The 23,895-nt window shown below is 37.6% G+C and overlaps 1 protein-coding gene across 1 annotated transcript in view; it reads left to right on the forward strand.

Annotated features, from left to right (window-relative positions):
- SEC63 (SEC63 homolog, protein translocation regulator) overlaps window positions 1-21,579 on the forward strand; it is a 63,741-nt gene extending 42,162 nt beyond the window's left edge. The window contains exons 12-21 of the mRNA XM_056343694.1: window positions 5,753-5,907; window positions 7,629-7,776; window positions 9,558-9,640; window positions 11,285-11,344; window positions 11,587-11,745; window positions 12,488-12,646; window positions 13,573-13,674; window positions 18,829-18,927; window positions 19,782-19,886; window positions 20,469-21,579. Of these exons, the coding sequence (XP_056199669.1) occupies window positions 5,753-5,907; window positions 7,629-7,776; window positions 9,558-9,640; window positions 11,285-11,344; window positions 11,587-11,745; window positions 12,488-12,646; window positions 13,573-13,674; window positions 18,829-18,927; window positions 19,782-19,886; window positions 20,469-20,612 (1,214 nt within the window). The 3' untranslated portion in view covers window positions 20,613-21,579. The remainder of the gene's footprint in view (window positions 1-5,752; window positions 5,908-7,628; window positions 7,777-9,557; window positions 9,641-11,284; window positions 11,345-11,586; window positions 11,746-12,487; window positions 12,647-13,572; window positions 13,675-18,828; window positions 18,928-19,781; window positions 19,887-20,468) is intronic.
- Window positions 21,580-23,895: the final 2,316 nt, after the last annotated feature.

Below are 23,895 nucleotides of genomic sequence, written 5' to 3' on the forward strand. Positions count from 1 at the left end.
AAGGCATTTTTTTATGCCAAACTGGTGACCATTTTGGTTGTTATCAGGTAATACTTACTGGTTGATCTTTACTAGACAAAACAAGCATAGATAGCCTCCTAACAAGAATGGTTTTGGGGAAGATCTTTCCCAGGTGTGGTGCTGGAAATTGTGCTCCATAACTAAATAAAGTGTGAGAAGGGGGGACATGAGCAGATAAGGATGTTGTGTGCTGGCCTACGTCCTATTTTAGAAAGAAGTATTGATGGAATGTATTTCTAATTGTCTTTTAAACCTTACCTTTACCAGTCTGTGAGACTGCTGGAGAGAAAACTTGAAACCTTGAAGTAAGCAGGAGCCATATTTTTCATTGTAGAAGTAATCTTCACCTAACACTAAATGGTATTGTTATTAATGGGTATCATATTAAGAGCTCAGTTGTGGATATGTTTTTGTGAATATTCTCCAGACTAGCACTGCAACAAAAGTCATAGAGATATGCTTGAAACTTTATTAGTGTAATAGTTTAGTCATTTTTTTCATAAAAAGCTAAGTAGCTGTTTTGGAAGTGTAGTGTTTTTTTTGTTGGTTTTGGTAGTTTGTTGGTGGTTTTTTTGAAATTTTGCTAGTTCAGCTAGACCAAGTCCTCATATTATAGCTAATTATGAAAAGTGCATCTTTTTACTTGTTTATAAGCCCTTGTGCATGCCAAATGTGTAGGTATTTTTAAAAAAACCTGGATAGGTTTTTTGCATAAAAATACTTGAAACTTCTGAAAGATGTCTTTTAAGATGGCCTATATATATATTGATCAGCTATCAAATACTTGTTTTGTCATGTGCAAAATGAAACCAAAATATTACAGATAGAAGCTTTTGCATGCAACAGAACCAGAAGTCTTTGAAAAATGAAGAACACCTATAGCTGCTCTTTTAAAATCTGAAATCAGATACTTAACAGAGTGCATGATGTACTTCACAACTTGAATGGCCTCCAGGTAGCTGTATTCTTCTCTAGTTCTGTATGTACGTGGAGATATCTTTTTAATTTGACATTAAAATGATTATTTATAGATGCAGTGTATTTAATAAACTGCTCTGCAGTTCCAGAAAATGTAGACTTTAGCTTAAATTAAAAGAAAAAAATCAAACAGTATTTTGGAAGACAGTAGTGGAAACTGATTTTCCATTTATTTGCATGTGAAATGGAAGTGATGGTTATTAAAAAAACAAACCTAAACAACCTTTAGTTATAACTGTTCCTAGAGATTATGATGATCCCTTCCAACCTTAGTAAGTCTGTGCAAGTTGATGAGAATTTATAGCTGTCATTACGTATGGTAAAAGTTACTTTCCTAGAATTTTGAAAAAAAGTAGAAGGGTGTCATAGATATAGTTGAGGATTTGTTTGGTATTTCTTTAGCAGATTTTCTTAAAATTATTTCCAGAGTTTTAAAACGGCAATATTCAGAAATTTGTACCAAACATTTCCTCTCACTTCCATGCCAGTGCATGCTCAGCACAAAGCATCAAAGGGATGGTGATACCCAGCAGTTACCCATCAGGCTGACAATAACGATTTTGAGCACTTGAAGGTAAACTACTTCAGAATTTTGGTCCTTGTTCTAAAGGAAATCACCATTTTTGCTACTTACCACTCAGCAAATTTAAAATGTTGACCCTATTTTTGATGACTGTACATGTAGTGATAATTTTGCCCCCATGCCTGACTATTGTTGGAAAACAACTGGAAAGTTAAAAGGTGTCATTGTTTGGGTGGGTTTTTTTTCTGTTAAAATATGTGTAAAATTAAGGTCAGATATTGAAATTTTTGAGAGACTGTTTTTCTTCATGTATTTGTCATCTCAACACAAGTAGCTTAAAAATTAACTACAGATGGTTTTGGGTTTAGTCCTAATTTTCATTTAAATCAGCCTTGATATGGTTCATAAAATTATTACGTGCTATAATTAGCCATAGATGTTCAGCAGTTCTGATTTGCGAAAAATGTGATGGCATGCATTAATATTATCTAAAGAAATATTTTGGGGACAAATCTTATTTTGTGAAACCTAAATTGATGGTGGGACAAGGAGTCTCAGTTTGTGCTGCATTCATTTATGTCTTTCAAATACCCTGAATTATAATAACAATATAATACATAATAATATATCACAATAACTACGATAATAATTATCATTGTCATTAGCATAACTAATAACTAAGCATTTATGCACACTTTTTAGTCAAATCTTTTGAAGAAAACCACCTTGGATGAATCTTCATGATCTTGGCACTTAGTTTTCTTAGTTTTAAAAATGTCCGTATAGCATTCCACTATTGGTCCAGTACCAGCTGTTCTTGGAGAAGGTGCAGGAAAGACTTAGAAACACTAAGAACAGCACATCACAGAATGAGATTTTTGAAGTTCTGTGTGAGCCCTTCACAGGAACAAGCATCTTGCCTCCCAAGATAGTGAAAAGTGGTACCTCAGGCTGCTGATACATCCTCATAAGACAGGGACTTTCTTAACAAGCGCCATTAGAAACAATCTGTCTTGAACAAATGAGTGTAGATGTGGCATAAAAATAATTTAATTGTGGTTACTGCTTAAGTTTTAACAGAGCTATCATTCTTTGCAGATGAGTTTGGGTTTGTTACTTGCAAGGAACTTGCAAGGATCTGGTTTCACAAAACCAAAATTGATGTTTTTGTTTCAGTCCAGTCAGTGCTAAGCCTTTTCCAGCCTGGTGGCAATTGTGAGCTACCTCTAGATAAAATGTCTTGTACTCTCTTGCCTGATTTCTACATGGTCTGTGAGACGTTTTTTTTTTCTTTTTTTTTTTTCTTTTTCTTCCCTGAAAATACGCTTTGGTCTGTGGCATCCCTTGCTTGCATGTATTGTTTTGTGGTGATTAACTGGTAGTTGATAATCAGCAGGTCTAAATTATCTTGATGGCTTCTTTGACTCTTTCTTCATCCTTAACTATCACAGGCAGCTGCCCTGCCAAGCAAGGCGTTCGCTGCCAGAAACATGGAATGTGCTGTGGTAACTGTCTGCAGAAAGGTTAGGCATCAGTTCAGCTGTCCAGTCAAAGTGTGATTCTTAATTCAGGTTGGAAGCTGTGGTGTAAGGTAGAGGTGGTGGTTTGACAGAGGTGTATACCAATCCTTCCATTCCTTCACAAGCAACTATGATTTGCATTGGAATTTGTGATTGACTAATGTCATATGTTTTGGATGACCTTAGTTTAAAGGTCATCTTGTCTTGTGCGCTTTGACAAGCAGAAGCTGTCAAAATACGTGCAACAATGGCATTCATGTTACGGGGACAGTCAGGTGGTGTTAAAAGCTATACTCTGTCCTTAGATCCACTGTCAGGGAATTGCAGTGTTATTTTCAGGAAACAGAAATAATATTCTCCAACTTTATTAAAATATTTTTCGGCTGTCATATGGATTATGAGTCAGTGCTTTAAGAAAGAGAAGAATTTCTACTCTTTGACTAGTGCTCTGTGGTCTCAAAGCTTTATGTGAATGTCCCGCAAAAGCCGGTTTGTCAGAGAGTATTTAAGATTCTTTTATTAACTTGGTTTATAGTGTGGGTGTTTTTAATTTAAAAAAATTATGTGATTCTCCTTAGCAGCAGCCAAAAAATTACAGGGGAGGTGGAAGATAGGTAAGACAAAAAGTAAATTTTGTGCTGTTTATTTGGGAGATTAGCCTTTCCATTACCTTTTTTTTTTTAAATGTCAAGTTACATGTTTGTTACTTATCAGTATGTCTAGCCAGATAGTTCCATTCATACGGTATTTTTCTCTTTACGTTCTGTATAACCTTCACAGTGTAATATACTGGGTTTTAAAAAAAAACAAACTCCTGCCATGTAATTTGATTTGATAGCTGATTATATTTATAGCTTGGTGTAATTAATGAAGAAACAGGCCATTTGAATGGAGAGGGGTAGGTGGAGCAGAGGTGAGAGTGATCTTTCATGTGCCTTTAACATGCCCTGGTAGTTGCTTATAAATTTGTAGCAAGGTAGTGGTGTAAAGGAAGGAGGAAACATACTGAAGGCACCAAATCTGGGAGTTTTGCATCAGATTTATTACCTTCTCGTATTTCCTCTATAAAGTGTTCTAAGATTAATTTAAACTTGCTTTTTATCTATTTACATGGCCATTGGCACTTAAAATAAACATTCAGCAATTTTTGGCTTTAGGACCCTTTTGGTCAGTGCAGGTGATATATGGCCTGTCTACCTTCCCACCCAGGCATAAGTAAACCTGCTTTTATCCACACTTCTAATCGCCTTGATAGTGTGATAAGCTTGATCACACAGCCCTAGCAGAGTGGCCATATTCCTTCTGACCATCTGTCTGACCAATCTATTGAAAGATACTGCTATGTCCCTGTTGTAGTGTCCCAAATATGTCCATACCAAGTATATGTATTTGTGTACGTATATATTTTTTGTATATATACGTACACAACACATTTGTATTCATACTGATTTTTATATGTTTATATACAGAATATATCTGTAACAGTCAAGGTAATCAAAGGCTGATTGTTTCTCAGGAAAGGTTTTAAAGTATAAGAAAATACATATACCGATTCTTAAATAAAATGAGAAACGTTGTAAATTACAGGTGCCTTCTGTAATACTTGTTAGAAATTGCCTTTGGTTCTTTCGTATGCCACATACAAGTTCAGAAAAAGACCCAAATAGCTTAAATTCCTCTTGTCTCTCTGAAGACAATCTAACTTATTTTTCTGTGTCATTGTAAAGTACACATAGAGTAAGCTGAACATTGCCAGTTCCAAACCTGAAGCAGCTCTTGAGCTGTATGGAATTCTGAAATGAGTTTTCTAAATGGGGCTTTGAGAAGTCTTAGGTATGAATGGATGGTTGTCTAACAAAGTTAAATAACAGTATGTGGAAACCTGTCTTTCATTTCTTTGCAGCCATAATGAAGAGTATTAAATGTCTGTTTTATTTTTTTTCTTTTGCTCTGTTCTGGTTAAGGATTTCTCCTTGTCTATCTTATAATAATTTTAATTATGTAGAGTGTATACTTTTTTATACTTTCAGAAATTATCAAGAATTCCTTCAGTATTTTAAAGAAAAGTCAAATAGGTGTTTGCTCAGACACCTCTTTTAAGCCACGCCTTTGATATTTTTACAGCTGTTACTGCCTTCTAACATAACATGCTCTGCTTAGCTTCAGTTATACCTACGGTTTTTTTCTGGCATGTAATAGGCTGCCACCTTTATGTTCATCTCTCAAGATGAAAATCTTATATTGTCATAAGATGAATGATAAACTATGTTTAACAATACGCTTACAAAGTAGAGCTAAGCGTTATACATACACACATATATATAAAATATACAAATTTAAACCAGGTTGGTTTTGCTGCTGCTTTTTTTAAACTTAAATGGTGAAGTTTCTGTCTATAATAATTGCACAGATACATTGTGCAACATGTTGTTCCCTGAGACAAAGTTAGATGGAAGTCTTTCCCTTCCTTAGAGTTCAGATGTGATAATTTAAAAAGGGGGAAGAAAACAGTCTGCTGAGCTATGTGACTACAGTGAGAGTAACAAGGCTGCCTGGTTAGTTACGCTGAACATTTTAAGATGCCTCTCTTTCTTGTTTGGTTGACTGGAAAAACCTGTTTTCTGTAGTCTGTGATACAAGTATACATTGTAAAAGTGTAAGAAGGAGAAAAAAATATAAAAGTGATGTCATCTGTTTCATTCTCCCCAAGAAAGGGAGTTTCGTGCTCCATCTTTGGGATCTTTGGAAAATTGCATGAAGCTTTCCCAGATGACTGTCCAGGGACTTCAGCAGTTCAAGTCTCCCCTTTTGCAGCTGCCTCACATTGAAGAGGACAATCTTAGGCGAGTCTCCAATCATAAGAAGGTATAAAACTACAAATGATACTTGGTAACTTCTTAAAACACTTCCTGTTATTTCTCTTGCCTATTTGTCTATAAGCAAGCAAGGACATGAATTAACTAAGAGAATAAAAATACATTTATTTTTCATTAATTCACTACAATACTTCCTGGGTGATCTGTGTAGTTTTTGTTTCTTTAAAGTTCCTCTGTTAGGAGGTGGGAATGAAGATCAGAGATCTGCTAAGTGTAAAAGATCAGTGTATGTTGACCTCACAAACAGAAGAAACCCTTTATTTCTTATTACAATCTCCTATTTAATATTTGTCTAGAATGTGGCTGGAATATCCTACTGGGACTTTTTTTTTTTGTTTGTTTGGCTTTGTCATTCTTAATCTGGTTTGATAGAAAGTATATTTGGAAGGTAGCACAGAGGAGTTCGTTAAAGGGAAGAATGTTATCAGTTCCTGTGGGAAGTATTTCAGGTTTTATGATCCTTCATGTATGAAAGAGGATGCTTTATAAAGCTCTTTCTATGTAGTTGGTATTTGTAGAATTTAAGGACAGAAGTGAATAGTCTTGTATGAATACCTGCGTATGTTTCTTCACCATGTGTCAGACTGTTGCTGTATTCAAACCTGTTTGTTTGACTGTAGTATATCTACTAGGAATGCCTGCTTAGAAACAAGCAGTTATCTTCTAGTAGAAGCTGTTGACTTTTCTGAGAGTCTTATTACAATGGTTAGTTTGGACCAATCTCAAAAATATTCTTTATCTAATGAAACTTTTGCTTAGCTTTAACTACAGCTTTAGGGGGTGTTTAAATGCTTTTGTGTTGGTGTGAAGAGAAAGAATACTTAAAGTACTGCATTTTTTTAATCCCCTTTGAAGGTGCTTGTTCATCAGGTAGTCAAGTAGTCTTCCTTTGGATGAATAAAAGAATCATTCCCTTAGAGAAAATTACTTTTCTTCATCCAGCCCTAAACTACAGGCAGCATACAAAAAAGTACATGATTTGAGATGTATTTTTTCACATGCAGTGTAACTAAGTATAAAAATCAATCATTGGGCTGTCTCACCCTACCTATCCTTCATGTGAAAGAGGGAAGAGACCAATTTAGTAGGCTTGTTTTGGTAGGATTCTCATGCTTTGAGCTCTTCAAAAATATAGTCCCCTAGATTTGAGGTACAATCAGTCTATCTGGATGCGTACATTTGTAATGGTAAGATAACCAGGTGTTCAGATGAATCTGTTTGTTTTATCCTTTTAGATCTGTTCTGCAAATCTGGTTTTAGATTTGTTTGCAGTTCGGTATGAAGAAAAAAAACCAACACCAAAACAAAAAACTTGCACTTAGTTGTTCCTGCTAATATAAATCTCAAAGCACTGAGCTACTCTATCTAAATAAAGAACCTGATCAGTAAGATTTCTCAGCTCAGCTTTCTCAAAAAGCTGGCTGAAATAATAGTTTTATAAGAAATGTATCCAGTTTCCAAGGGGTGACATACTAAGGAACACCCCAATGTTCAAAGCTGTGCTATTTGGTAGATTTGAATGCAGCCCCTGTGGTTTATTGTTTCTCAAAACATAGGCTTGCTAGTTCCCTAAAGTCTGGGGTTTCTAAAAGAACAAATCAAATGGGGTGTGTGTATATATTAGTAACACGGGGACACAAGTGATGTATTACTAAGAGTTTGTGGACTATGTTCTCTTCTACCACGACTCCTTTTTTTTTCCTAATTCAGTATAAAATCAAAAGTATTCAGGATTTGGTGAGTTTGAAAGGTTCTGATCGTCGCAATTTACTGCACTTCCTAGAAGATAAGAAATACGATGAAGTTATGGCTGTCCTTGGCAGCTTTCCGTATGTCACTATGGATATAAAACCACAGGGTGAGTGGGAGGTCCTTTTGTTCTGTGTATGTTGCTCTTCTGACATTTTGATAAGTCTGTTGGCAGTAAGCTTTTGTAGGATGCTGAAACACAACTCGCTGTTATTATTTGGCCTGGAAATGACATCGGTTTTTGAGCAGTGGGCTGTTGTACATGAGATTTATAGCCTGAGGAGATAAAGTACGTTGAACATTTCAGATTCCCAAACCAGCAGTAGTTGCTCCTACAGGAGCTTATCTGATATTTCATCTGTTGATTTAATATTTCATGAGCAATGTGGAATTCTGGGTGAAATACCACTTTTATTAGCTATCTTAAAAAGTTGTGGTTATTCCACAATTTATGCTCAGTTTATTCCAACATGGAGAGTCCTCTGTGAGATTTTTTTGAGTGGAGGCCCCGATGACTAAATATTCATGGGTTCCTTTGTGATAATCCTTGTGTATTTTCTATATCTGGCAGAATTTGTCCATGCTATGCTTAGCTGCCTTTTGTGTGCATTGTTTCAATGAATGTATAATGTTCTTCCTCTGAAGATTAGGTATATTTTTACGCTGTTCCTGTAGGCAGCCTTTCAGTGGAAAGTGAATTGGTTCTGCAGTCTCCTTTCCTTTGTAGTTCAGTGCTAGTAAATGTCAGATATTTGAAAGATTGTTCTAATACCTGATCCTAATTTATATTGTTACTGTGGTTACAGTGATAGCATTCAAAATGTGATATGTTTTGGGTAGCCTGATTTGTAATTTGGCTTATGCGTAATCCTCTGTGAGAAGCAAATGTTAATTGAAATATCCATTAAGGAAGCAAATGTCTGCTAACCTTGGTATTTCTAAATGTTGTTTATGTACATTTAAAAAAAACACAACCGAACAAAACACTATTTTATTGTAGCACGGGATTGTGCACAGTCCTGTTAATCGGCTTAAAATTCAGTCTTGGAGCACCTTCCCATATTTTGGCAAGGAACCCTTTTTTGCCTGTAGTCTTCAGTTGTCACACAACTGTACTCAGGTGTGGTATGGAGGATTACACAGCGCATATGCTTTTCTGTTTAGCTCAGTATTACCATTATATCAAATATATCTGTAAAACTAGTGAATAGTAAAACTGCTTTCTCAGGAGGGGCAGAGCAGGGCAGGGAAAATAAATGACATGTCTATGCTGGGATATAACTTTATTCCTCCCTAACGTGGAACATTCTCCAGTTCATAGATTGGAGATATAAACTCCTCAGTGGCTTTCCTGTGGGTGTTATGTTTGATGTTTTAGTTAAAATAATCATTGCCATTCTTTTATTTTCTTTTGTCTTCTACTTAAAAAAGAATTAAATGCATGATGGTTAATGTGGCATTGAAATTGAGTTGTTAATCATATGAAAGTCAAGAAAAACAAAGTTATGATTCCCAGAACAAATATAACAGGGTCCCTTTGGTCATGTGTGGTATTTCATGTTTCTGAAGTTTTATGCTTTAATATATAATGCACAATATAACAGAATTATGGTTCCCACAACAGCTACAACTTTTGAATTTTCTAGCTTTGATGCAATTAAAATTTCAAACGCAGTGTTGCTATTTTATAGTTTGCTGAATTACCAGCCCTCATCCTGATAGTATACTTGAGGTTGTAAGAGACTTATTAAATAATATTTTGGAATTATTTTTTTGTTAAAAATTCTGGAATTTGTATGCCTAAATTTAGACATAGCAGAAACAATGTTTAATGGGAAAAAAAGGCTTTAAAGAAGTTTAGTAGATGTGTTGCGTTTCTTTTTATACTAGTTTTGGATGATGAAGACAGCAACAATATTACAGTAGGTTCTCTTGTCACTGTTCTGGTCACACTAACAAGACAGACCATGGCGGTAAGTATCAAGAGTACTTGTTTTTTCAGTGTAAGTGCAAGTATATGCCAATGAACAGGCATTTCTTCTTTGCAAGCTAACATAGTGTTTTGTAAATATAACTGTAAAATTAAGATTTGAAATTCAGAACTTCTGCTCTTAATCCTCCCTTGTGTTTTTGTTTCTGAATGAGAAGGTTTTCCTGGAATCAAACCAAAGCTCAGTCTGACCTGTTGCAGTTGTCTAGGGAACAGTAAAAGAATATGGCAAGTGATACTGGCCTGAGATTTGTAAATAACAGGAAAAGAGATGCTCAAACTTAGTTCTTGAACTGGAATAAAGTATTCACTCAAGTCCTTGGGACAGTGTTTGATTTCACTTTATGTGGACTCCTAATGTTACAAATCTCTTGGGTGTTTTAGACACTTTCATAAAAGAAACTCAGTCCAGCAAAATATGCATAACTTAATATAAAGGTGGTACAGCAGTGCAACATGAAGTGGACTCCTGCATGGGTAGCAATGCAGCATAACTAAAATTATACTACATCCTAGTAGTTAATCTTCTGATGTGCGTATTTTTTAGCTTAAAAGGCAGTAATGACTGTATTTGAACAAAAAACTTAATGCATAGAAACTTACCTAACAAAACCTACAGTGTCAATTTTTGCATCTCTACTATTCAGATAATTATCTAAGTAAACAGAAAGTCTGAGTTATGCCTCTAAGGTAAGGCATACAAGTGTGCGTATTACAGCTGAGGATCAGACTAACCAATGAAGCCAGTTCAGCAGAAAACAGTCTGTATATATGTGCTATGTGTTTGTGCTATGGAATTTCAGAATGCATCATCTCATTGTTAACTGAAGATGCAGTAGCCAGAAAGTAAAAGATCACTATGCTGGATCTTAAAAATGAAGGAAACTGAAAATTGTGAGCATATTGAACTGTACTTTGAAATTAATTGAAATGTCTGACAGCATGTAGAAAACTCATTTAAGATGTTTTCTATGTGAACTCCACTAGGCAGTCTGGCATTGAGATACAGGACCTAAAAAACTAGAGCTGGCCTTTCACATGATGCTTTTTTTGTGGGTCATATCTTCTATTTGCCATCTTTATATAAAGACAGCTCCTTATGACTGATTTTTTTTAAATGGCATATAGTATGTTTTGAAGAAAGAAATGCATGAAAAAATTCCATTTGCATAGAGATATTCTAGTCTACACAACACTAACATTGTTTTTGTCTTAACGTTTCATATTTCTGGTGTGATTTGTTGTCCTCTGTCCCTGAGTAGCAGTGCAGCTGTTGAAGTTTTAATGCTCTGGCAACTGGAGCAGAATTTGCATTTTACTACTGCTTGCTTTTGTGATTCAGGATTTCTGTGCTCTATGAAACAAGTAGATTCTTTGGAACAAGATGACATGTTGTTACAAAATTTCTTTATAATGCTAGTGATGGAAAAATCCTAGACCAAATGTTCAAAATAGTGTTTAAGTTTGATCTGTTAATCCCCTGTTGTGTTTGTCAGTGATAAATGAATTTGCCATAATGAGTAAAACTTTCAGACCCGATTAAGGTGATTACATTAAAATACAAAATAGTAATTTACTCTTTTGGTACAGAGAGGCATTAGTAGTTTTCACATCTTTCTCTAACCAGGAAGTGTTTGAAAAAGAACAGTCTATATGTGCAGCGGAAGAACAACCAACAGAAGATGGGGTAAGTGAAGAATGAATGTTCCTCTTGCTAGCTAAGAGAACTTTCTTTCAGATCTTGAGTTGCTAATTGTGTGCTTCTCAAGCATTTTTTTTTTTTTAAATTTTAAACTTTTTTTAGAAAGGCTTACTGAAGTGTCTTGAGCTATGCTTTCTGACTTTGGTTTTCAGCTTAAAATGCTTAAAGTACAGTGAATGCCTGAAATTTAATGAACAATAAATATTTTAAATACTGCTTTCACACAGCAAGGAGATGTCAACAAAGTTAAGAGCAAAGGATGGCAGCAAAAGAATAAAGGAACCAAGAAAGCTTCAAAATCAAAGAAGAAGAAACCATTGAAAAAGAAACCTGTGCCACCTTCATTGCAGCCACCAAAACAGCAGAAGCAAAAACAAGCTAATGGGGTAGCTCATAGATTCATTGATACTTTACTGTTTTGTTCATCTTAGCACTTCAAATCTGGTGGGGTTTTTGTATGTCTGTCACATCTTAATTTTGTGCATTCATAAAGTATATCCTAAACCAGCTTTTTTTTTTCTTTACATTTTAAAATTACTGGTAAAATAATCTGGGAGCCGCCACGGTGATGTTTCCAGTGGCCTGCTGAAAGTTGAGCCCAGCTACTTTAGAAGTCTGGCTTCACAGTCCCTTACAAGTTATGCAGCCTTCTGGGAGGTGAATTGTGCTGTACCCTCTGCTTTTCCTTTAAAGGGAAAAAACTGAAATGAGATTTTATTCTTGTGTAAGTAGCTGGTTTAAATTAAGTAGCTTTAGTATCTTTATGCTCCCACAGCATGGTGTTCTGTCCACTTCGTGGGCTATGCTGTAGGTACTTTCTTATATTCTCTCTAATTTTGTTAGGACTTTTTAAAATGTGACCCCAGAATCAAATACTGTTTTCTCTTGTTCATATTGTGGGTGCCATATGGAGAGGGAAATTTGCTTCCCTGCTTCTCTTAGCACATGAGGTGAAGAGGATTAATCTTCACTGTAGACATACTCTGTGACACAGAAGAGTGTAGATCCAGATAGGAAATAAGGGCTGTCTATGGCCTTGAGACAGGTGCTTTGAGTGCTGCATACTACAATAAGGCAGACAAACTAAGAGGTTTTTGGGTTTTTTTCTTCTTTTTCTTTTCACATTAGGAAATAGTTGCGAAGGAAGAAGAGGAGGAGGTCTCTGATAAAGGAAGTGAATCTGAAGAAGAAGAAACAAACAGGGACTCTCAAAGTGAAAAAGATGATGGAAGTGACAGAGACACTGACAGAGAACAAGATGAGAAGCAAAACAAAGATGATGAAGCTGTAAGCCTTACTTTTTCTTGAAGGGTAATGTTGCTTCTGGGGTTAAGAGAAAATGCATTTTAATCCTCTAGCATCCCCTCAGGCTAGGCAACACTAGGATGAAGGAGTAATATCGGTTCTCCAGAGGTTTTCAGACCTCATTCTGGCATAAGAGCTTTGTCATTGCAAGACTGTTTCAGAGAGAACAGTGAAGGGTCTTTGCAGCATAGGCAGAAAACCTCAAAAGGACATGAGAAAAATAGCTTAACTTTAGGGAAAGATAGTAATGTTTCTTTCAGCTTAATTTGATTACTAGCTGCTGCGGATTTTGTGAGATACTCTCCTCTGAACTTTGTTCTTTACATGCAGTGGCTGTTGCATACTGCATAATGCATACTGTAAGCATGCAGTAGTTGAACAAACTCAGACATGTGCTTACTGAACTCTAGTAATGGTGAAGTTAGTTGTTCGAAACTGTAATTGTAATTGAGAATGAGGCGTTGTGGTGGTAGATGGCTTCTGCACCACAGGTCTTACAATGAAAGCCTTGAGAGTGACAGCTGGAAGCCCTGTACAGGGTGAGAATAAGCTGCTGATGGGATAAGGATGATCAAGTTTGTAACAACTCAGGTAGTGCTTATAGGCAGTGCTGTAGAAGTGAGTTTTGAAGAATGTGTGTAAGCCCTGCAGGTCTGTGTTTTTGAATTTTAGTGGTTTTTGGGTTTTTTTTAATATTTACATGAATACTGTTACTTGATTATTTTTTTATTTTTGGTTTTAATCATACTGTAAACTTAATCCCTGTGTGCCTTTCCCTTTTATAATGTGTAGTGTAGCATGAGAACCTGTCATATGTATCAATTCCATGGGCTAAACTTTCTTTTTTTTAATGCAAAAGATATTTTTTTTTTTAGTGCACAGTAACCCTTTAAACTTGTCTTTGACAGGAATGGCAAGAGCTACAGCAAAGTATACAGAGAAAGGAACGAGCCCTTCTTGAAACGAAGTCAAAGATAACGCATCCTGTTTACAGTCTTTTTTTTCCTGAGGTCAGTAATGGAAAACGTTACAACTGTGAAACATGAGAATTAATATCATACAAATCAATTGCTCTTTTTATGTTTTTACTGTAAACACTGGGCTTTTTAAAAAGTCTAATATTTGAAAAAATCGCTAATCTTCATTTACATTTATAAATAGTCTTCATTTAATTTATAAAATCCTCTTAAACTCCTTCAGATACTTTCCTAAAAACTTTTAATATATTATTCTTTCTAGCCAGTTCCCAGAGACTTGGAAACTTGTATAGAATTTAAGGTTCCTTTTTGATGGCAGTAGTGCTAAAGTGGTCTTTTTTTCTGCTGATCTGTTATATGTAGATAGATTCAGAATTAAACCTTTCAGAGATATAGGGTTCTGATTTACAGTATTTTCTGTTTTTTTCCATGGAAGGTGAAAGTACAGCAGTAGCTCTAAGGTAGAGTTACGGGTAGAGTATACTTGCTCTTTATCTAACTGCAGGTGCCTGTGAGTGGGGGAGCTCCCGACCCCTCCTGTGTTAACAGTAGTGACAGGAGAGCTTGGCGGCCATTTGGATCAGCAGATTCTTTTGCTGGCTGCTTGACTTCAGGTCTCAGTGCAACAGTGTGGTGGCAACACGGTGTGCAGCTGTGGAAGATGGGAGAGGGTTGGCAAAGCTGCCTCTTTTCTGCCAGTGTGGTCTGGAAGTGGCAAAAGGCATTTGTGGAACAGTCTTTCCTGTAGAGTTCAAAAATACATCATCAGGTGTGGATGGGTATCAGAGAAAGGGATGTATTTGAGCGTGTGGTGACTCAGTATGGTGGATAGGCTGTGGTATCTACAGCAGCCTTTGGTGTTGAAAGTGTGTTCTGAGGTATCAGTTGTTAGGTGTTTGTGTAAGTAACCACTCAGTAGCTGTCTGACAACACATTACAGCAATAAAATTTTGGAAGAGGATAGGATTTTTTCAAAGCGTGCGTTTTGTGTTCTGAGAAAATAAGTTAGGTCTTTGGGATGTGACCAGATTGGAACCAGGAGGAAGGAGTATTTGGCCACGCTTTCTTTCCAAGTCAGTGGTTCAGATGGTTTCCTTTGCCTCCTTGCTGTCTGACTAGGGAACTAATCTAGGATCCTCTTCTCTGTCGTTGTGCTGTCTCCAATAACAGGGGGGTGGGATGCAAGGCTTATGCCTGCTTTTGTGGTTTAAAGGAGGCAGCTGAGACTGGGAAGAACCAACAGGGAAACATCAGAAAAAAGGAAGACACTGTATGTATTTGCTCCCTCTTTTCAGTCCCCAAGGCTCTTTATGTCTATACCGTGTACAGCTTCTTGCATTTGTAAAATGCTCTGTTGTTTCCATGCTTGTGATCATACTGTTCCTGCTGTTTTTACCTAGTTGTGCCATCATTAGAAAGTGAAGTGTGGGAAGCAAGACCTGTTGCTAAGGAGCCAGACAAGATATACAAATAAACCAAAGAAGCTGTTTTCTGGAAGGCCTTAGCTGACATTTGTGTGGCCTCATGACGTCTAATTTTGTAATGGCTGATATTAATGCTGTATTTTCCTGACATTTAGGTACTCTCCCCTCTCTCAGTGAAGCTTCCAGCAGTACACCAGCATAACAGAAAAAGGTGTGCTGGCATTCTGTTCTTCTGGCTGCCTTTGATCATGTCAAATATGCAGCAGAGTTTTAATACCTCCTTGCTGCAAAGGCAGCTGGCTTTGGTCATCAGTTTGAGCTGAAACAGGGTATGTGCTATGCCCAGTGCCACACGGGCACTAACTTTTCATATTTCTTTGACTGCACTGGAGGGTTCCTTCAGAGACTTTGCTTATACTTAACTCTGTACAAAGCTGCTTCAGCTCTGTGTAACCAAGCTGCTGGTGGGTTTTGTGATAAAACCTAAGTACACTACTGTGCTAAAAAAAAAAAAAAATAAATCTAGGGCTGAACTGAATGCTTGAACTTGAAGATACATGTGTATTCTCTCAGGGTTCTGCAGCTGTAAATTTTCCAGCCTCTCTTCAATGATTTCCTGAAAGTTTAGCGCAGCTGTACTTGGTGCTGTAGCTGCAGTTCATTTGCAGCGTCTGAAGAACAAAAGCTATCGTACTCTATAAGTGTGTTTTTCATCTGTGATTTAGAGTATCATGTGTACTGTGGTCACGGCCAGTTCAGAGGTACAGAGTTAAGGATAACATGCTGCAGTTGTATGAATATCTGAGTTTCCAGAGTTTATGGGTATGGTGAGTATAATACACTCACCATACATTTTTATATATATGTGTATAATACACTCATATATATTTGAGTATGGTGAGCCTAATACACTTGTTCTTGGGAGATAGCCTTAACACTGTTTCATGTAAGTTTTTGGGTAGTTGATTACTGCTAGAGATGCATATTTAATCTGTGCAGGTTCCTAAATATCTTCTGCTCTTGCATCCATGGATCCAGAAACTGCACAGATTGTAGTTTTAACATTTTTAGGTAGGAACTGGCCCTGGTGTTCCAATTTCATTGAACATACTGGTTCCCTGGCATGCCAAACCTTGCACCCATCTGTTAAAGGGCATTTTGCCCGCTTGCCTGTTGGCTTGCCAGATTCTCACAGGCATAAACTTTAAATTCCACCCAATAAGAGAGAGGAAAATGACACTCCTGCACAGTTGTCCTTCTATAAAAAAGCAATGGCTTTTGAGGTCAGGAGCTTTACTTCCAAAGAGTTTAGGCTATAGATTCCTTTGAGCATTAGATCAATGAATGTAATTTGTTCTGGTATTTCTTTCCCCCCTTGGCTGTTTTTACTGTTTTTTTGTGAAAATCCAGTTTTGATCTTTGTTCTAAAAAAAATAAATAATTCCTTGCCATTGATAGTGATGGAAATGTGCACAGTGTATAGTAAGTCAGCACACTGTTTTGGTAAAATAAAAAATAACATACAAATGCAGATCTTTTTTTCCTATGGTCAGAATCCTTACAGGCCCAAATGGCAAGTAGCCATTTCTGTAATGAATCTAGCTTCTGTAGTTCTTGTTCATCTGTACTATTTATACTGTTTATCCTTCTATTTCTAGAGGCCCCTTGGCTGGGAAATAAACACTTTGACTGCATAAGATTCCTCTTTGCTACAGCTGTCAAACAGATTGACAGTATATTTATTGTTGAAACTTACAGATAAAATAACTTATGTCTTGTAATCACATGGGATGGTTTTTCATAAAATCACTTGGAATACTTGTAAAAAGGACTCCTTATAATTCTGCAGATTCTGGTCTTAAGTAGTATATGAATAGGATTTTGTCCTGTTCTCAGAGCCTGTTTTTCTAAGTACGTGAAGGAATGCAGTTCCTTTACTGTGATGCAGTTCCTTTTACTTTTATATGCTGTAAAATGGGCATTAACATATTGAGTTAATTTTACACTCCTCTGCTCTGGGACTCAACGGTGCTAATCATGGTGTTTTGGTTGCTGGTGTGAGTGTCTTGCCATTGTAAATCTCTAGTTTGCTAGCTGAATATTTCAGTGAGATGGTGACAGTTATTACCAGCATAACAATTAGTCACTTCAAAAAAGAAAAGGAGTTAATTTAGCTTTTGTAATTTTTCACCTGCATTATTTAAATTCCAGTTCACTAACCATTGGCTTCTGAAGTGTTTAAAAAAAAAAAACCCAAAACAACCTCCCCCAAAACAACACAGCAAAGCTACTGAACTTTTGACTCTTTCAGCAGAGACAAAAATTCTTCAGATTCTACATATTAACAGTATTTGCTTCCCACCTGTGGAATTTGAAAGTGGCTCAGTGGTGTCGTTAAAATCCTTTCATTCAGTCTTTCTAATGTTGTTAGATTAAAAACAAAGCAGAAGAACCATTTACAGGTGGCACTGAAGCAACTACTTGATCATTGTTGGTGTAAATATACAAAAATTGGTCTCCTGGTTCGGAGCGTGACTTGCAACTGTTGTAAGATTCACGCTTTAGGGCTTCAGTCCGTTGTAAATGTGAACAGTTACCAGAACATCAGGAGTGAATAAAAACGGGTTTGGAACACAATTCAGGAGTCTAATATCAGGGCTGTCTAAAAGGTGTGGGTTTCCCCCCTTTTTTTCCCTAGGGTAAGATTATGCTATTATGACTGTTACCTGTCTACTAAAATACTTATTCGTAAATATGAAGAAGTCTTCCCTCTGTCCCCCTGTCCCTCATTATTGTCATTCTTTTTTTTTTTTAAGACAAGACTTAAGGAGGTGAAGGAATGGAAACTTACTTTGCAGTACTAAACTAACTTTTTTGCAATAGAAAGGTTTCAGCTTCTATTAAAACAAAGTGGATTTTGCCTAAAATGTGTGCCAGAGGGTTAATCAAAGAACAGTGGTTAAATGAACAGTTGATGCTGAAGACCTGTAGTCTTTCCCATTTGAGAATAGTTGCTGAACTGGACCACAGTCTTAAAAGTTTGACTCAGTTGAGGGATAAACCATTGTTCTTGTACAATGTTGCTGTCTTTTATGAGGACTACACATTTAGTTTAGGAGCTCTGCTTTAGTGCCTGCGGTGGCAAGACCTTTGAGACCTGTAGCTGTTTTGAAGGCTGTGTGATAGGCAACAGTTGTTGGGTATCCTTAACAAATACCAGTAGTGCCTGCGGTTCATGCTTCCTTGAAGTGAAATCTTGGTATGTCCAAATTCCAACTTTCAGCAGATTCCTACTTTTTGGAGGGGGAGAGAAGAAGTGGGGCAAAGGGTACTTACCTGGAAAAGATCATTTACTGGAAAGAGAACTTTATCAGTCTTTTAGCATGCCTTGCTTTGTATGCTGACCTTTTTATCCAGGCTGGATTTCTGTTGAAGGACTTAAGGTAGTATTGTGTTGCATAAAGTTGCTCGTCAATCCTCAGTGGACACAATTCTTCAACGGTTCCATCTCTCACAGGGTAGCTTAGTTTGAATATCTGGAATGAAGCCTTTGGAGACAGTCAGTTACTTGTGATAACCTGTTTGCTTTCAGTGTGCAGTGCATACTATGTATTTTATTCATACACATCCAAGAGTTTTTACAAACCTCGCCAAACACAAACCACCTCCTTTCTATCTGTATTGTAAGGACCTGTTATAAAGTGTAGGGGCATAATTCTATATGACTTCAATAATCCTGGTTGTTTTTTTTGTTTTATGAAAGGAAAAACAAGAATGGTGGTGGCTATATATTGCAGATCGGAAGGAGCAGATGCTAATATGTATGCCATATCATGTTTGTACGCTAAAAGATAAAGAAGAGGTAATGTGCTTGAAAAATTTTATTTTGGGGTATTAAAAAACTATACTGATGTGTCTTACAGTATACAAATACATTTAGATTTTAATTTTCTCATATGTATCTCTTTAATATGCAAAACACGCACTACTCTCCTGATAAAAGTAGAGAAGAGCCTTTTAACTGTGAAAATTGATAATGGAGAAAGAAAAAATAGTTTAAGACTTTCAAGTTTCTTGGCATTATATGTTTCTTTTCCCCAATATCAAAAGCTGATGAAAACAAGTATTTGTACACAGTGATCATTCTTAAATAAAGTTACTCAAATGTGTTTGAAATACTAAGTGTTCTTTTTCTGTAAAGCAGAGACTGTGACAAATTAATTAGCCTCGGCTCATATGAACCTTTCTGAGACTGTAACCTTTGGCTGTGTTCCTTGCTTTTCTGAAAAATGGAGAATTGATGTATTTTGTTCTTTCAAACTAGATTTCATATTCAATTTCAAGTAACAGAAGAGTGAAGCTAGTATTTTCAACAAACCGAGTATTTCAACCTCTTGGGGTTTTTGGGATTTAGGAGGCATACAAGAGGGTGAAACTGTACTTGTTGTAAAGTTACTTGGTCTAATTCAGAAAAAAATGTGACTTAATTATTCAGCTTTCATGGAAGGTGTTGTGTTTGGGTATTCTCTCTTCTGTGGGTATTTTATTATGTAGAGATTTTCAAAGAAATGTCACTTGTAAGAAACTAAAACGTTTTAAGAAAACAAGTATTATTCTTCTGTAGTAGCATTTACTGCTTATTAGGGTACTCGGGTACTTGTTCTAATGTGTCTCTTGAAAGCAGTAAGAGCTTATGATGACGATTCTGTTTTGTAGGTAGAGCTGAAGTTCCCAGCGCCAGGCAAGCCTGGAAACTATCAGTACACAGTTTATTTAAGATCGGATTCATATATGGGATTGGACCAGATTAAACCATTGAAGGTGTGATAGTTAATTGTGTTACGTATTTGTATTGTATGAAAAGCTACTTCATAGGGCTATTAAACCCCCAAAATCCCGTTATCTTTAAGAAATAAAACTTTAAAATAGTGTCAAGGAGGGGGACTCAAGCTCTGTCTGATGCCAGTAGTGGCAATTTTACAATGGATTAAATGGCACTAGTTTGTGATGCTTTTTGAGTGTCTGCATATTTTAATACATGCTTTCTCACATTTATTCAGTTTCTGCAGTATGGTTGGCTCTGGCTTTATACCTTGAGGTCTGCCATGCCTTTTCCCTGCCCTTAGTCCTAGATACATCTAGTTAGTGAGAAAAATCTGGCATGCCTTACTTCTGATAAGAAAAAAACCCAGAAAACTGCTGTTGTTTTGTTTTGGGTGGGGTTTGTTCTGTCTTTTTTGGGGGTTTTTTGTTGTTGTTGGTTTTAAACTGTCAGCTTTGTGTGGTGTGTCATTTGTTTGGGGTTTTTTTGGTTATTTGGTGGTTTTTTGGGGGGTTTTCCACATTGGTGTGTATTGTTTGTAACCCTTTTTTCCTGTCTTTTCTTTCTTTACCCAATTACAGCTGGAAGTTCATGAAGCAAAACCAGTGCCAGAAAATCATCCACAATGGGATACGGCAATAGAAGGTGATGAGGACCAGGAGGACAGTGAGGGCTTTGAAGACAGTTTTGAGGAGGAAGAGGAAGAGGAGGAAGATGATGATTAAACAATACTGTTGATTTACTACAATATCTGCACACACTGCAAACTCTTGGTCTGACTGTGGAACTGTACAATAATAAGAAACACAGTACAGAAACTTTGAGAAGGCTCAGTTTAATTTTCTTTACCAATTAAGAGTGCATTATGTATCTTCTCAGTGGAGGTGAAACCAATCTGTTGCCATTGATACACCTTGGAATATGCTTACGGCTCATTATAGCCTTCAAGTGCAGGATGGTGCGTTTGTTTCAATTGAAAATAAAAGCTTTTTTATTATAAATGTCTGAAAGTGTGGGCTATGTATTGTCTGATCAGTTTAGGGTCCAATTTAAATAAAAGGTACTATTAGCTAGGAGCGAAGTTTAAGTCAATTTTTCTGCATTAGGAATTTATTTTAGAAAACGTTTTGGTATATTTGACATTACAAATCTCTGTTGATTGAAACAACATCTGCTCAACTTTCAAACTTGATTGGTTCTGTGGTATTCATTAAATATTTTGCTGTGATACTGCTCACATTCATAGCTTTAAAAATCTGTTTTACTTGATAATTATATAAATTGGCGTCATACCCATTGCCACTTTCCATATATTCTGGAGGGCTGCTTTTATAGGACTGTTGCCTTTATATGCCCAAGATTATAATGGAAATCATAAACTTCCTTGACTCCGCCACAGGATACTTATTAATGGCTTAAAACATTTTTAAGCCCTTATTTCATCAGATCAGCAGAAGATCTGAGTCTTTTGATAAAGAAAAAGTCTGAAAGCAATTTTGGGACCATGTGTTACCTAAGTTAGACGCTTTTGTGTAATACCTTTAAAAAAGGTACATGCTAAAAGCTGAAGTATATTCTTAACTCTGAATCTACCTGACGCTGTCGGAAACATTTTAATGGTAAAATACAACATGCAAAGAGGGCATGTTTTGTATCAATTTTGAATTCCCATCAATAAACTGGAAAATTTGATGGCTGTTTTGCATTTGTAATAGTGTGCATCTCTTTGAGTTTTTACCTCAGTCTCTTGCAGGGCTGTGAGCAAGACAGTGATTCTATCCCATGTCCTGTGCTAAAAAAACCAAGTCTCATTAGAGAATAAATTCAGGGAGGAGAGAATCAGAGCTAGTAGTGTGCTGTATGACATGACAAAAGCCATGGATGGATTCTTCCTTCCTCTCAATAAAACAAATGAAATTTATTAATTAGAAGTTGTATTTTTATATTTCAGAAATACATATGAGTGTTCTGCAAGTAGGAACAGATGTATTTCTGTTCCTGTGTACTGAACTATGAAAATGCAATGCTGTAAAATGTGACAAATGTTCATGAAGGAAAATATCCATCCTATGAAAATTGCCCAAAGCCAGAATAGTTGCACACTAATTTCTGACCTTGTTTTTTAGAAAGGGTTGTCACTAAAAATGCAAATTTACATTGTTATATTCTTTGTAATTGCAATAGTAGCAAATAAAATTGAAAATGTTCTCAATGAGATTATGGTATCTTAGTACATGTTGTGCAGGAAAAACCTGTAAAGCATGAGCAGTGTCAGGGTATGCAGACTCAGGACTGAAGATTAGGTTTAAATTAAACGGCTCGTACACTTCATACCCTTTAACTCCGGTTTTTATTTGCGAAATACAGCAGAGAAATAACAATAAAAAAGCACTGGTTGCATTCCATGGGCTTTCAAGCCAAATACCACACTGGTGAGAGGAATGCTTGAGAAAAGAGTCACAAGACTCCTTGTTATCAAGCAGGCAAAATGCATACTAAACTTGTGTTGTTCTGCAAGAACAATTGATAGTGAACTTCTATGGTTGATAAAAGTTGGAAGTGATCCAGGGGTAGTGAGGAAGCTGGTGAAAGTGCTCATAGAGCCGCTTTCAATTGTTTATCAGCAGTCCTGCCGAACAGAAGAGGTCCCAGTTGACTGGAGGTTAGCAACTGTGATGCCCATCTACAAGAAGGGACAGAAGGAGGATCTAAAAAACTGCAGGCCTGTCATTCTGACCTTGGTGCCAGGGCAGGTTATGGAGCAGGTCATCTTGAGCACTGTCACGTGGAATGTACAGGACAACCAGTTGATGAGGCTCTGTCAGCACGGGTTTATGAAGGGCAGGTCCTGCTTGACTGACCTGATCTTCTGTGACAAGGTGAGCTGCTCAGTGGATGCGGGAAGGGCTGTGGATGTTGTCTACCTAGACTTTGACACCATTTCTGTGTTCTGCAGAAACTGGCTGCTAATGGCTTGGATGGGCATATGCTTTGCTGGTTAAAAAACCCACTGGATGTCCAAGCCCAAGGAGTGGTGGTGAATGGGGTTAAGTTTGGTTGCTGGCCAGTCACGAGTGATGTTCCCCAGGGCTCAGGATCAGGGCCAGTCCTGTTTAATATCTTTATCGACAATCTGGACAAGGGGACCAAGTGCACCCTCAGTAGGTTTGCAGACAGCACCGAGTTGAGCGGGATGTTGATCTGCTGAGGGCAGGAAGGCTCTGCAGAGGGAGCTGGGCAGGCTGGACCGATGGGCCCAGGCCAGTTGCATGAGGTTCAACCAGGCTCAGTGCCGGGTCCTGCCCTTGGGTCACACCAGCCCCACGCAGCGCTACAGGCTGGGGGAAGGGTGGCTGGAAAGGGCCTGGGGGAAAGGGCCTGGGGGTGCTGGTCAGCAGCCAGCTGAACGTGAGCCAGCAGTGTGCCCAGGTGGCCAAGGAGGCCACCAGCATCCCGGCTTGTATCTGAGACAGCGTGGCCAGCAGGACTGGGGCAGTGACCGTCCCCTGTACTGGGCACTGGTGAGGCCGCCCCTCGAATCCTGTGTTCGGTTTTGGGCCCCTCGCTGCAAGAGGGACGTGGAGGTGCTGGAGCATGTCCAGAGACGGGCAACGGGGCTGGGGAAGGGTCTAGAGAGAAAGTCTTATGAGGAGCAGCTGAGGGAACTGGGGTTGTTTAGCCGGGAGAAAAGGAGGCTCAGGGGCATCTTAGCACTCTATACAACTGCCTGAAAGGAGGCTGTAGTGAGCTGGGTGTAGGTCTCTTCTCCCAAGTAACAAGTGACAGGAGAAGAGGAAACGGCCTCAAGTTGTGCCAGGGAGGTTTAGATTGGGTATTAGGGAAAATTTCTTCCCGAAAGCGTGGTCAAGCATTGGGACAGGCTGCCCAGGGCAGTTGTTGAGTCACCATCCCTGGAGGTATTTAAAAAACGTGTAGATGTTGTGCTTAGGGACCACACTTGGTCTAGGGATGTGGCCAAGTGGACTTGACAGTGCTAGGTTAACGGTT

The sequence above is a fragment of the Falco biarmicus genome, chromosome 6 (assembly GCF_023638135.1).
Source record: "Falco biarmicus isolate bFalBia1 chromosome 6, bFalBia1.pri, whole genome shotgun sequence".
NCBI classification, from domain to species: Eukaryota; Metazoa; Chordata; class Aves; order Falconiformes; family Falconidae; genus Falco; species Falco biarmicus.